Raw genomic sequence first — 13580 nt, 5'->3', positions numbered from 1 at the left:
ACCTGCTACTGTCAAAAATTACAGAGCTTCATGGAAGTTTTTTTAAACAAAAATTGATTTTCAGTTTTTCTTTTAATATATGTATGGTGCGTAAATTTCCCTTTTTCCATTAATTCCTTCTCAAAGAACCTAAAAAAACACAATTCAAATAAAATTCTTAAATTTATAACCCCCTATTTACCACGGGAGGGGGGGGGAGGGTATTTTCCGGGCGGTAAACACCGACCACCATAATAAGTTTGGTAAGTTTGATATTACCCATCAAAAATTATGACCCTGAGAGAATTTTCCCAACTTTCGAAAAATGAGGGAAACACCCCCCAAAAGTTTAAATCTCGATGGAAATCACACTATCAAAGTCAGTATATATATAGGTTTAAAGCTCCTATATACAAATTTGGAATTTTACATTTTTTTCCAGAAGAAAGATCATGGATGCACATTTATTTGGTTTCTTTTTTTCCAGGGGTCAAAAAACAGTGATATATATCGAACCAGTGATCAAGAGAATGGAGCTTTGATCAGAAATTCAAAGTTCTACCGTCATTTACATGTGATCAAACATATTGTCTTCTACCACGCCCCCCCCCCTAATTCACTATATTCATTTATGTTATTTTACTGTGTTCATGGCCGTATATTTGGCTTTAAAATACACTTGTACACAAATATATATTATATATATTTACTATTTTAAAGGTATACGCCTATGCTCCTCACTCGACATACGGAAAAATGTAAATAAAACAATTGGCATGGGGATAACCTTTATCTTTACTTCTTTCATTGTTTTACACTTTTTCTGCCAAATTTTTGAAAAAAAAGGATGAATTGAACACTTTCATTAAATTTTGAAACTCGTGGTGAAACAACTGCCATCTACAAAATCGTTTTATAGAGAGCCTCAATTCTGTCAGTTTCTGTTGAATGTCAAGTTTTTTGCCGTTTTTTGTCTTAATTTGTATTAACGCCAATGCATTTTGTATACAGTGGCATCTATAAACAGATTTTTTAGATCCCATTTGTTTCAGCACAAATTTGAAAAATTAAAAAACTCCTATTCAATGCATGTGCTTTTATAAAAAAAAATTGGCAAAGAAAGTGTAAAACACCTTCTCAAGACCAGAAAATAATTTGCATTTTATTGAAAGCTAAAATGGTTTTAAATGTTTTCACTTTTTTACTGTAATAAATAAAGAGACATTGAGACTTTAAGGAAGAAATATCAGAATACGTTAAACTGACAATCCACGTTTACTTCTTTTTTTAGTAGAGTCAAATTAATTTTGACTAGGTTATCTATTGTAAATTCTGTTCGCTCTGGGTTTCCTTTAAAATGGATTTGTAGTTTTTTTTTCCAAACTTTTTAATATACTTATTGTGTGTAAATTCCTCTTTTTCCTTTAAGTTCTTATCGAAGTTCCAGTTAAGTTTAAATTCTTCTAAAGTTCAGGAGGGTATTTTCTGGGGGGTAAACACCGGCCACCATATAAAGTTCGTTAAGTTTGATATTACCCGTCAAAAATAATTCTGTTCGCTATTGTAAATTCTGTTCGCTCTGGGTTTCCTTTATTTATTAACGGTGATTTGTGGTAGTTTTACGCTTGGAAGATAAGAAAAACTAATTGTAGAATTTGACAACACTTTCGTCCGTAAGAACTTAAACAATAAGAATTTGTTGGATCCCAAGGGCAACTATCCTTTCAAAGGAAAGCTAAACCTTCTTAAGCTTTTTGGTGCAATATGCCTTTAGCTTGATTTTTACGATTTTTCTCCTACATTTTTTATTTTTTCTTCTTTTTTTTTAATTTGGCGCCTGGTACTGCCAAAAATTACAGAAGCTCAAATGTAAGTCTTTTCAACAAAAATGGATTTGTAGTTTTTTTTTCTAAAATTTTTAATATACTTATTGTGTGTAAATTCCTCTTTTTCCTTTAAGTTCTTCTCGAAGTTCCAGTTAAGTTTAAATTCTTCTTAAGTTCAGGAGGGTATTTTCTGGGGGGTAAACACCGGCCACCATATAAAGTTCGTTAAGTTTGATATTACCCGTCAAAAATAATTCTGTTCGCTATTGTAAATTCTGTTCGCTCTGGGTTTCCTTTATTTATTAACGGTGATTTGTGGTAGTTTTACGCTTGGAAGATAAGAAAAACTAATTGTAGAATTTGACAACACTTTCGTCCGTAAGAACTGAAACAATAAGAATTTGTTGGATCCCAAGGGCAACTATCCTTTCAAAGGAAAGGTTAACCTTCGAGAGCTTTTTGGTGCCATATGTCTTTAGCTTAATTTTTATGATTTTTCACCTACATTTTTTATTTTTTCTTCTTTTTTTTTTAATTCGGCGGCTGGTACTGCCAAAAATTACAGAAGCTCAAATGGAAGTATTTTCAACAAAAATAGATTTTTAGTTTTTTTTTCTAAATTTTTTAATAAAATTATGGTGTGTCAGTTCATCTTTTTCCTTTAAGTTCTTCTCGAAGTTCAAGATAAGTTTAAATTCTTTTTAAGTCCGGGAGGGTATATTGTGGGTGGTAAACACCGGCCATCACATAAAGTTCGGTAAGTTTGATATTACCCGTCAAAAATTACGACCCTGAGAGAATTTTTCTTATTTTCGAAAAAGGAGGGAAACACTCACAAAAACTTAAGGGGGAGTATTTCCCAGGGGGTAAAAGCCGGCCACCATATAAAAGTCAGTAAGTTTGATATTACGGAAAACGCAAACTGATTATATTTCAGAAGGGAACCAAATTCATATTGCGTTCGCATACAAGACATCAAACAGGATGCTACCTTACGTCGACGATATGACGACCAAGTCCATATCCTTGAAATTCCAGCCTTTGCTGCCACTTCCTCGTTGCCACATGCCACAGCACCGTCTACAGTCTCAATAACAGGATGAGCAGCTGATATTGATTCAGCAACAAGGCATCCGACAATATATTTATCAGTTACATACAGAAATACCTAAAAAATAAATGATATAAAGAAGACTAAATTCCAAATTATCTAAAAGCAATTATCATATTATAATTTTTTTTTTAAGCGTAAAGAGCGATGGTTGAGGAAAGGGCAATGTCCCTCAAACTTTGGTAGTTTTAGCTAGCCCCCAGACCCTCGTCACTTACTTTGAAGCGAGTACTAATTGCTCAGCTAAAAGGGTTGACTAGAAGAGAACTACCTTCGCTCATGTCGCCTGTTTTTGCTAAATGTATACGCCTAGGCCCCTCACTCGACATACGGAAAAATGTAAATAAAACAATTGGCATGGGGATAACCTTTATCTTTACTTCTTTGTTTTACACTTTTTCTGCCAAATTTTGGAAAAAAGCATGAATTGAACAAACATTCTTTAAATTTTGAAACTCGTGGTGAAACAACTGCCATCAACAAAATCGTTTTATAGAGCCTCAATTCTGGCAGTTTCTGTTGAATGTCAAGTTTTTGGCCGTTTTTTGTCTTAATTTGTACTAACGCCAATGCGTTTTGTATACAGTGGCATCTATAAACAGATTTTTTAGATCCCATTTGTTTCAGCACAAATTTGAAAGCTTAAAAAATGCCTATTCAATGCATGTGCTTTTACAAAAAATTTGACAAAAAAAGGATAAAACACCTTCTCAAGACCAGAAAATAATTTGCGTTTTATTGAAGGCTAAAATGGTTTTAAATGTTTTCACTTTTTTACGGTAATAAATAGAGGCATTGAGACTTTAAGGAATAAACATCAGAATACGTTAAACTGACAATCCACGTTTATTTCTTTTTTAGTAGAGTCAAATTAATTTTGACTAGGCTATTTATTGTAAATTCTGTTCGCTCTGGGTTTCCTTTATTTATTATCGGTGATTTGTGGTAAATTTTACACTTAGAAGATAAGAAAAACTAACTTGTAGAATTTGACAACGCTATCGTCCGTAAGAACTTAAACAATAAGAATTTGTTGGTTCCCAAGGGAAACTATACTTTCAAATGAAAGCGAAACCTTCTTAAGCTTTTTGGTGCCATTTGCTTTTAGCTTAATTGTTAGGATTTTTCACCTACATTTTTATTTTTTCTTCTTTTTTTTTTATTTGGCGCCTGGTACTGCCAAAAATTACAGAAGCTCAAATGGAAGTCTTTTCAACAAAAATGGATTTGTAGTTTTTTTTTTCCAAACTTTTTAATATACTTATTGTGTGTAAATTCCTCTTTTTCCTTTAAGTTCTTCTCGAAGTTTAAGTTAAGTTTAAATTCTTCTTAAGTTCGGGAGGGTATTTTTGGGGGGGGGGGGTAAAAACCGGCCCTCACATAATTTTCGGTAAGTTTGATATTACCCGTCAAAAATTATTACCCTGCGATATTTTTTATTATTTTCGAAAAAGGAGGGAAACACCCACAAAAACTTCCGGGGGAGTATTTCCCAGGGTGTAAAAGCAGCCCACCACATAAAAGTCGGTAAGTTTGATATTACCCATCAAAAATTACGATCCTGAGAGAATTTTCCCGACTTTCAAAAAAGGAGGGTCAATCTTATCCAAAAAGTCAAGATCTCGATGGAAATCATACAAACATATTCAGCAAATATACATTTCAAGCTCCTACGACAAAATTCTGAATTTTGCATTTTTACAAGAAGAGAGATCATGGATGCGTGTTTATTTGTTTGAGGAGGTCTGCCCCCTCCTCAACCCTAACTCTTTACAATGAAGTCTTAAAGTTCTTTAAAATGATTCTCATTGAAATTCAACGGGCCTTGTGTTTGAACAGTCTTTCATAAAGACCTGAAACAAAAAGTCAAATTTTATCGTAAAGAGTAAGAGTTGAGGAAACGACAGCCCTCTCGTTTACGGAATAGTTTCAGTTCGTTTTAAGTTTTAATGTTGCTTCTTGCTTTCAGTTGAAAAAGATATTTTTTTTTAATATTTAATTTCTGATCGTTTTTCAAATCATACTAGGAAATTCCCTTCTCCCTCGTGTAAAAATATCCCCTGGAAACTTTACTCCCCACAAAAAATTGTCCCCGTAGACCCTCCCCCCTCTAGTATAAACCCCCCAAAAATATCCGTATATATCCTAATGACAAATACTATGTGTTCAATGTGAAAATTACGTAACTTTGAGCCCTATCCTCAGGAACTATATGGGTGGGGGGGGGGGGTCATATCATCCCCAAAGGTAATATTTATACGTCTGGAAAATTGTCGTGGGTCAGGGCTGAGGTAAAACATCAGACAAATAATAAACAGATTTTATTACCTTGACTTCTTCCAAGAGAAACCTGATTTGGTCCATAATATACATACTGTGGCTTGGAGATATCAAACAGTACGTGGGAACAAACTGTAAGTAAGGAGCAATCGGCCCAATAGTAACCGAAACTCTAAAAAACAAAATTTTCATACTGATATATCAAAACAATTGGCTTATTATGCTGATTCCAATTATATAGGTTACAATAAGTTTAGTGTTCCCCATTAAAGTATACCAGCGCATTAAATCTTCCAAATCTTCCAAAATCTGGAATTTTATATTTTTTTTACCAGAAGACTCATTTTTACGCGTGGAGTAATTGTCTGAGGTAAACTTTCGCCGGAAGAGAATTGTCTAGAAATTATTTATGTGGGGACAATTTTCCCGTGGAGGTGGAGCCAGATTTCCAGACGTTATCTGAAAAACGAATAGAAATTAAATAAGAAAGAAAGTTTTATTCAAATGAAAGTAAGGAGCAACTTTGAAACTCAAAATAAACAGAAATTTTTAAGTATACGGGAGAATCACCCCATCCTCAACACGTCGATCTTAACGCTAAAATTCGAATTTTGTCCCAATTCTTTAAGAGAGACTCCTGGAACACAAAGGTCATTTAATTAGAACAATAATAAGCTTTTTTTAAAGTGCTAAAAAACTTCAGCGTGAATAGCGAGGTGTTGAGGAGGAGGCAACCAAATATGTCGTAGCCGCAGCAATCTTTACTCAGGCAGCGCTATAGCTCTACCTAAGCAATAACCATCTAATATAGTTTTTAAAATATTATTGAATATACGAAATAACATTTAAATATATGATTGAGGTATTTTATTTCTATTCGTCTTTGGTTAATTAAGCTCTTTGCTTTTTTGAAAAACTTTATTTGTGGATTTTTAAATTAGTTTCTTTTCGTTTTAAATTGACTTAGTCTTTTTCATTAGTTAAGAGAAAAATATTTTTAAATATTTTCTGCTTTTCCCCATAAGAATTAAGATTTTGGTTTACTATTTGTATGTTGCTCAAAATTTTGATAAAAAATTTGTTAAGAGTTGTACTATAGTACTTTGGATGGAAGAATACGGGGAATAGTATTCAAACAAATGGGTTGAAAATCTTCACAATCTTTGGGGTTCTAGAGGGCTTCGGGAATCCTGACCCAATTATGTTACATCGCTAACTATAGACCAATATTAATCAACCATTCCCCTCAATATGCCCTAAAAAATTCATCTCAATTCCTTTAGCCTTTTCAGAGATGTCAAAAATACACCCTTTTGACAACCTTGAATTAATCCATTGTGTCTTCTGATTTAGTTCATCTTCCCACTCACCATGCCTTGACTGTTTTAATTTAATACCACTTAGCCGTTATATGGCAAAACACTGTAGTTGAACATAAATCCCAAAATGAAATAAACCAACAAACCATAAAAAACAATTATGGAAAAAATTGAGTGATTTTTGAAGGTTTCTACGTTTATAAATGCTTGTACTAAAACTCGTGTAAATAAAGGCATTCATAGTTGTTTATTAAATATAATTATATTAAATATAAACTTTATACATTATAAGTATATTTATAATTACATTTCATATGTTCTATTAAAGTTTATTTACTACAAGGAAAATTACTCAGGGAGAATAAAATCTTGAATAAGTTAAATCTTTGCACTTGTTTGCATGATTTTTACCAGTAACCAGAAAAAAAAGCGAAAAATCGCAATAGAAGTATCCTTTTTAAAGAATTTAATTTCAGAATTCGATTGTAGGGACAGGTATTCCACAGTAAAGGGGGTGGGGTAAAAAATTCGTTTCAAGTCTAACTAAAAACAAAAAAATGGTCTAGAGAAGGCATGGGGGTTGTCAGCCCAACGCATGTTAATGTTTGCTCGTTTTGAGTTTAACACGGTTATTTATTGTATGATTTAAATAAATAAAATACTTGTAAAATGTTTTAACTTTTTTAACTTTAAATAAATTAAAAATTGTTAAAACTTTAAGGAATGTATCAGTATATGTATACAAAACTGACAATCCACAGCCATTTTTTTTTTAGTAAAGTAAAAACGATGTTCTGGTCTTGAGAAGGTATGGAGGTTATCAAAGACATAATTTCCTGACCTTACAACTACACTGAAAAAAATGGCTCAAAATTTTGATCAGATGTGTTTTGAGAATTGATGCGCGTGTGGGGGGCGGGGGCTTGTTGCCTTCCATACACTTTTGACTAATAAAAAGGGCAATAGCCCTTTCAAATATCCAATCGAATGAGCCTTTTTAGAAATTTCTACAATAAATGGTCATCTAAAAATTTCTATCAAATGCATTACGAGAAAATATGAGGTTTGGGGGGGGGGGAGGGGGGTGATTATCCACCCTCCGAACGCTCTGAATCTTAAAAATGGCACTAGAACTTCTGATTACCAGTCCAACAATCCCTCTCCAGTTTATACGATCACCCTTTCTATATATAACTTATATACCCTCCCGGGATAACTTACCTTGCTCTGAGAGCTGTGGAGGGGGGGGGAAGGGTCATCCTCAAAGACATAATTTCTGGTCTTTTCAATTACGTTGAACAAAATGACGATCTCAAAATTTTGATTGGATGTGTTCGGTGAAATGGTGGGCGAGGGAGTTAGTTGCCCTCCAATCCCTTTCGACTATTAAAAAGGGCACTGGCCCTTTCAATTTCCAATCAAATGAGCTATATAATGGTCATCCCATATATGGTCATCCCTTTATTATAATAATAAAGTCAAAGATCTATATTCTAACAAGCCCAAGCAATGGTACAGAAAAATTAAAGAAATATGCGGAAAAAGTCCTTCCGAAATTAATTTTCATCTCCCTTAACTCCCTAATAATAATGTCAATGATCTGAAATTGTACCTTGATTTTATCGGGTAAACTTTCCTGCCTTTCACTGACTCAATTACAAATGGTTCTCCTAAAACGTCCTTCTTCTTTATTTCGCCCTCTGATATTACCAATAAATTTCTAAAGCTTATAAAATCAAGTATTTGTCACCTTGACATCCCAGTTGACTTAATTAAAACCTTTTCGGACAAAATTGCTGAGCCTTTGTCAAATATTTTCAACCACATCACACAATTTGGCAAATTCCCAAGTTGATGGAAACAAGGTTTTATAACACCTGTCCCTAAAAAATGCGCCAGTCTGACTTTCGCCAACATTCGCCCCATTACGCTCACTTCTGTTTTTTCCAAACTTTATGAAGGTTTCCTCTGTGACTGGCTTAAGGATAAAATTTGTCCGCGTATTGACACCCGGCAGTTTGGTAACTTAAAGAAAACTTCCACCACCCATTACCTTGTGCACTTAATGCATACCATCATAAGTAACCTTGATAAACCAAATGTCTGGCTGAACCTTGTCTTAGTTGATTTTCAAAAAGCTTTTGACCTGGTTGACCACACCACCCTAATTCGTTCGCTACTGGTTAACTTTAAACTTCATCCTCTGTTAGTAAATATTGTTATATCGTTTCTTTCAAATAGATCCTAAGTTGTTAAATACAAAAATATTTTCTCTAACCCCCTCCCTATATATTGTGGAATTCCTCAAGGAACCTTATTGGGACCACTTTTATTTCTAGTCATGATTAACGATATTGGTAAGGACTTCCCCGTAGGTGGAAATACGTGGATGACTTGACGATCCTCGAAGTATGTCACAGGAATATAAAAAGTGACCCCCTTGAAATTCTATCCCACATTTCGGATGAAGCTAAGAACCTAAATATGAAAGTAAATACCACTAAATCAAATATAATTACGATAAATTTCTTGAAATCTATTCCCGCCTTCCTTGACCCTATACCCCCAGATATATCTGTGTCTTCCTTTAAATTACTTGGGGTTACAATTTCCTCTAATTTAAAGTGGGATATCCACGTGAAAGATATTGTCCGTAGAGCTAATGCGTCCATGTCTCTCTTTAAGCTCTTGAATAAATTTAACATCCCCCCATCCCATTCTTTAAGGATTTATACTTCCTTCGTCCGCCCGCATCTTGAATATGTTTGTCCAGTATGGCATCCTGGCATCTCCCGTGATGAATCAGATAAAATTGAATCTATTCGAAAAAGAGCCCTAAGAATAATTTTTAAAGAAACTTTGGTACCATATTCACTCCATCTAAAAGTGGCCAAGCTGGAAACTCTTGAGCACAGGAGAGGAACGCTGTGCCTCCGTTTTTCAAAAAATGCAATAATAAACCCTCGCACGGAAAACATTTTCCCCAAAAGACACTCCCCATCCAGACACCGCCTGCCACGTACTGCATCTGAACCCATCCCTATCTTGTCCCCCATCCGTTGTTTAACCTCCAGATATGAAAAAACCTTTGTCCCCTTTATTACTGATCAAATAAACCACTAGTTTTTTTTTTTTTGTTTTTTTTTTTTTTTTTACTGGTGATACCCATGCTGGTGTCCGTTTGGCTCTTCCGTTCCCTCCCCTTTTTATATAATCTCTTTTAAACCTTTTTAAACATTATTTTTATCTCAATTTTATTTTTTTGGTTTTTTTTTTTTTTTTTTTTTTAATTTGTGCCTTTTTAACCTTCTTACATTTGACACTTTTTGTTAGACTAATGAATGGCTTTGCCTTTCTGATATTGTTGTTTTTGGCAGTGTTTAGCCAGTTTTTTAGTTGTTGTGCTATTTATGTCTTATTTTATTATATGACCCCGAAATGCGAATTCGGCCCTTCTGGGCTTGTGATAGCCATTTTCTGAAATAAATATCTTATCTTATCTTATCCCAAAATTTCTATTAAATACATATCGGGAAAATACGAGGTGTGGGGGGGGGCGGGGGTATCCACCTTCCCACCACTCTGAATCTTAAAAAGAGCACTAAAACTTCTGATTACCAATCGAATTTGCCCCCTCCAAAGGTTATACGATCACTCTTTCTATATATACCTTATATGCCCCCAGGGTATAACTTACAACCCTATCCCTGAGGAGTGTGGGGGTTGTCATCCTCAAAGACACAATTTCCAGACCTTTCAATTACGTTGAACGCTATCTCAAAATTTTTATTGGATGTGTTTTGGGAATGGTGAGCTTGGGAGGGCAGTTAGTTGCCCTCCAGTGACTTTCGACTATTAAAATGGGCAGTGTCTCTTTCAATTTTCAATCGAATGAGCTGTTTTCGAAGTTTCTTCGACATTTTGGTCGAATGACATGGTGGAGTGATCCACCCTTTGATCACTTTGAATCTTAAAAAGATTACTATAACTCCTGATTACCAATCCAATGAGCCCCTTCCGAACTATATACGATCACCCTTTCCATATATATCTTATATGCCTCAGGGCATAACTTACAACCCGTGCCCTGAGGGCTCTGGAGGGGTTGTCATCCTCATAGACATAATTTCCGGACTTTCATTTACGTTGAAAAAAATGGCGATCTCAAAATGTTGATTGAATGTGTTCGGGAAAATGGTAGGCGTGGGAGGGGGGTTAGTTGCACTCCAATCATTTTTGACAATAAAAGGGCACTAGCCCTTTAAATTTCCAATCGAATGAGCTCTTTTTGAAGTTTCTAAGACAACAAATGGCCAGCTCAAAATTTTTATCAGATACATTTTGGGAAAATATGAAGTGTGTGTGGGAGGGGGGTATTCACCCTCCAATCACTCTGAATCTTACTTTCAATCTTACTTTTTAATCACTTTCGATATTAAAAAAAAAACTATATCAGATTTTGATATCTCAAAATTTATATCAGATTTATTTTGGGAAAATACAAGATGTGTGTGTGGGGGGGGGGGGGAGTATCCAATCTTTGATCACTCTGAATCTTAAAAAAGGCACTGGAACATCTTATTTCCAATCGAATGAGCCCATTCCAGAGTTTTTACAAATCACTCGTTTCTATATATACCTTATTTGTCCCCAGGTATAACTTATAACCCTATGCCCTGAAGGCCGTGGAGGGGGGGTGTGTCATCCTCAAAGACACAATTTCCAGACCTTTCAATTACGTTGAACGCTATCTCAAAATTTTTATTGGATGTGTTTTGGGAATGGTGAGCTTGGGAGGGCAGTTAGTTGCCCTCCAGTGACTTTCGACTATTAAAATGGGCAGTGTCTCTTTCAATTTTCAATCGAATGAGCTGTTTTCGAAGTTTCTTCGACATTTTGGTCGAATGACATGGTGGAGTGATCCACCCTTTGATCACTTTGAATCTTAAAAAGATTACTATAACTCCTGATTACCAATCCAATGAGCCCCTTCCGAACTATATACGATCACCCTTTCCATATATATCTTATATGCCTCAGGGCATAACTTACAACCCGTACCCTGAGGGCTCTGGAGAGGTTGTCATCCACATAGACATAATTTCCGGACCTTTCAAGTACGTGGAACAAAATGGCTATCTAAAAATGTTGATTGGATGTGTTTGGGAAAATGGTGGGCGTGGGAGGGGGGTTAGTTGCACTCCAATCATTTTTGACAATAAAAGGGCACTAGCCCTTTAAATTTCCAATCGAATGAGCTCTTTTTGAAGTTTCTAAGACAACAAATGGCCAGCTCAAAATTTTTATCAGATACATTTTGGGAAAATATGAAGTGTGTGTGGGAGGGGGGTATTCACCCTCCAATCACTCTGAATCTTACTTTCAATCTTACTTTTTAATCACTTTCGATATTAAAAAAAAACTATATCAGATTATGATATCTCAAAATTTATATCAGATTTATTTTGGGAAAATACAAGATGTGTGTGTGGGGGGGGGGGGGAGTATCCAATCTTTGATCACTCTGAATCTTAAAAAAGGCACTGAAACATCTTATTTCCAATCGAATGAGCCCATTCCAGAGTTTTTTCAAATACCGTTTCTATATATACCTTATTTGTCCCCAGGTATAACTTATAACCCTTGCCCTGAAGGCCGTGGAGGGGGGGGGTGTCATCCTCAAAGACAGAATTTATACACTTTTTATTAACGTTGAACAAAATAGTTATCTTAAAATTTTATCTTAAAGGTCTCTATATAGCTCTCTATATCTATATAATAGTTATCTTAAAGGGCACTAGCTGTTGCGATTTCCAATCGAATGAGCCCTTTTCGAAGTTTCTACGACAAGTCCTTTGTTACGAAATGCCCTAGCCTAAGACCAAAAAATAAACAAATAATACAGTGTGCCCACAACGCTCTTTACTTAGGTAGCGCTATTATGTTGCCTATGATGAGCATAATTTGAAGATTATGTTCGTTTGCATAAAGCAAATATCCAATGAAGCTTCATCTGTTTTTTTTTTTTTTTTTTTAAATAAATTTATTTTAAATGTAGGAAAAGTTTATAAAGCTACTTATTTTTTTAACGCAAAAAAAAAAAAAAAACGAAAGATTACATTAAAAAACATCGCTTTAAAATATCTTACTAATATTATATAATCTTTGTTAGTACTAGAATAAAGTTATAAATTCCTAAAATTCACTAAAAATAATATAAAATAACCCAAAAAATATGTTTTGGCAATACAAGCTGACAAACTCTTATTAGGAAATAGGCAACAGAAAGGATGAATGGCGTGCTGTCATGCCTAACAAAGCTGGCGCAATTACATTTGCCGCATGTTGCATGGGGGTAACCTTTATCTTTACTTCTTTCAGTGTTTTACACTTTTTCTGACAAATTTTTGAAAAAAAAGAATGCATTAAAAAATATTTTTAAGCTTTGAAACTCGTGGTGAAACAACTGCCATCTAGGAAAATTGATTTATAGACGGCATCGATACCTGGCTGTTTCAGTTGAATTTTAATTTGTATTAACGCTACTGCGTTTTGTATACAGTGGCATCTATAAACAAATTTTTTAGATCCAATTTGTTTCAGGAAGAATTTGAAAACTTAAAAAATGCCTATTCAACGCATATTTTTATAAAAAAAAATGGTAGAAAAGTGTAAAACACCTTCTCAAGACCAAAAAATAATTTGCATTTTATTGAAAGCTAAATGCATTTTTAAATGTTTTCACTTTTTTACTTTAATAAATAAAGAGGCATCGGGACTTTAAGGAATAAACATCAGAATACGTATAATAAACTGACAGTCCACGTTTATTTGTTTTTTTAGTTGAGTGCAAATTATGTTCTAGTTTTGAGAAGAAACTGGGGTTATCAGCCCTACTCCTTTAATTTTTGCTTGGTTTGAGTTTGACTAGGCTATCTATTGTAATTTCTGTTCCCTCTGGGTGTCATTTACTCATTAATGGTGATTTGCGGTAGTTTTACACTTGGAAGAAAAGAAAAAATAACCCGTAGAATTTGACAACGCTTCCGTACGTAAGAACTTAAA

The 13580-nt window shown here is 34.5% G+C and overlaps 1 protein-coding gene across 1 annotated transcript in view; it reads right to left on the bottom strand.

The window, feature by feature from the left end:
- Positions 1-13580, bottom strand: part of LOC148953604 (uncharacterized) — a 95164-nt gene that overhangs the window by 51465 nt on the left and 30119 nt on the right. Inside the window, exon 4 of the mRNA XM_089088606.1 lies at positions 2797-2973. Within this exon, the coding sequence (XP_088944732.1) occupies positions 2797-2973 (177 nt within the window). The remainder of the gene's footprint in view (positions 1-2796; positions 2974-13580) is intronic.

The sequence above is a fragment of the Artemia sp. Qi Xiang Cuo genome, chromosome 4, assembly GCF_049724085.1.
Source record: "Artemia sp. Qi Xiang Cuo chromosome 4, ASM4972408v1, whole genome shotgun sequence".
Taxonomy (NCBI): Eukaryota; Metazoa; Arthropoda; class Branchiopoda; order Anostraca; family Artemiidae; genus Artemia; species Artemia sp. Qi Xiang Cuo.
The sequence above is the reverse complement of the archived record's forward strand: the minus strand, read 5'-3'. Positions and strand labels throughout refer to the sequence as shown.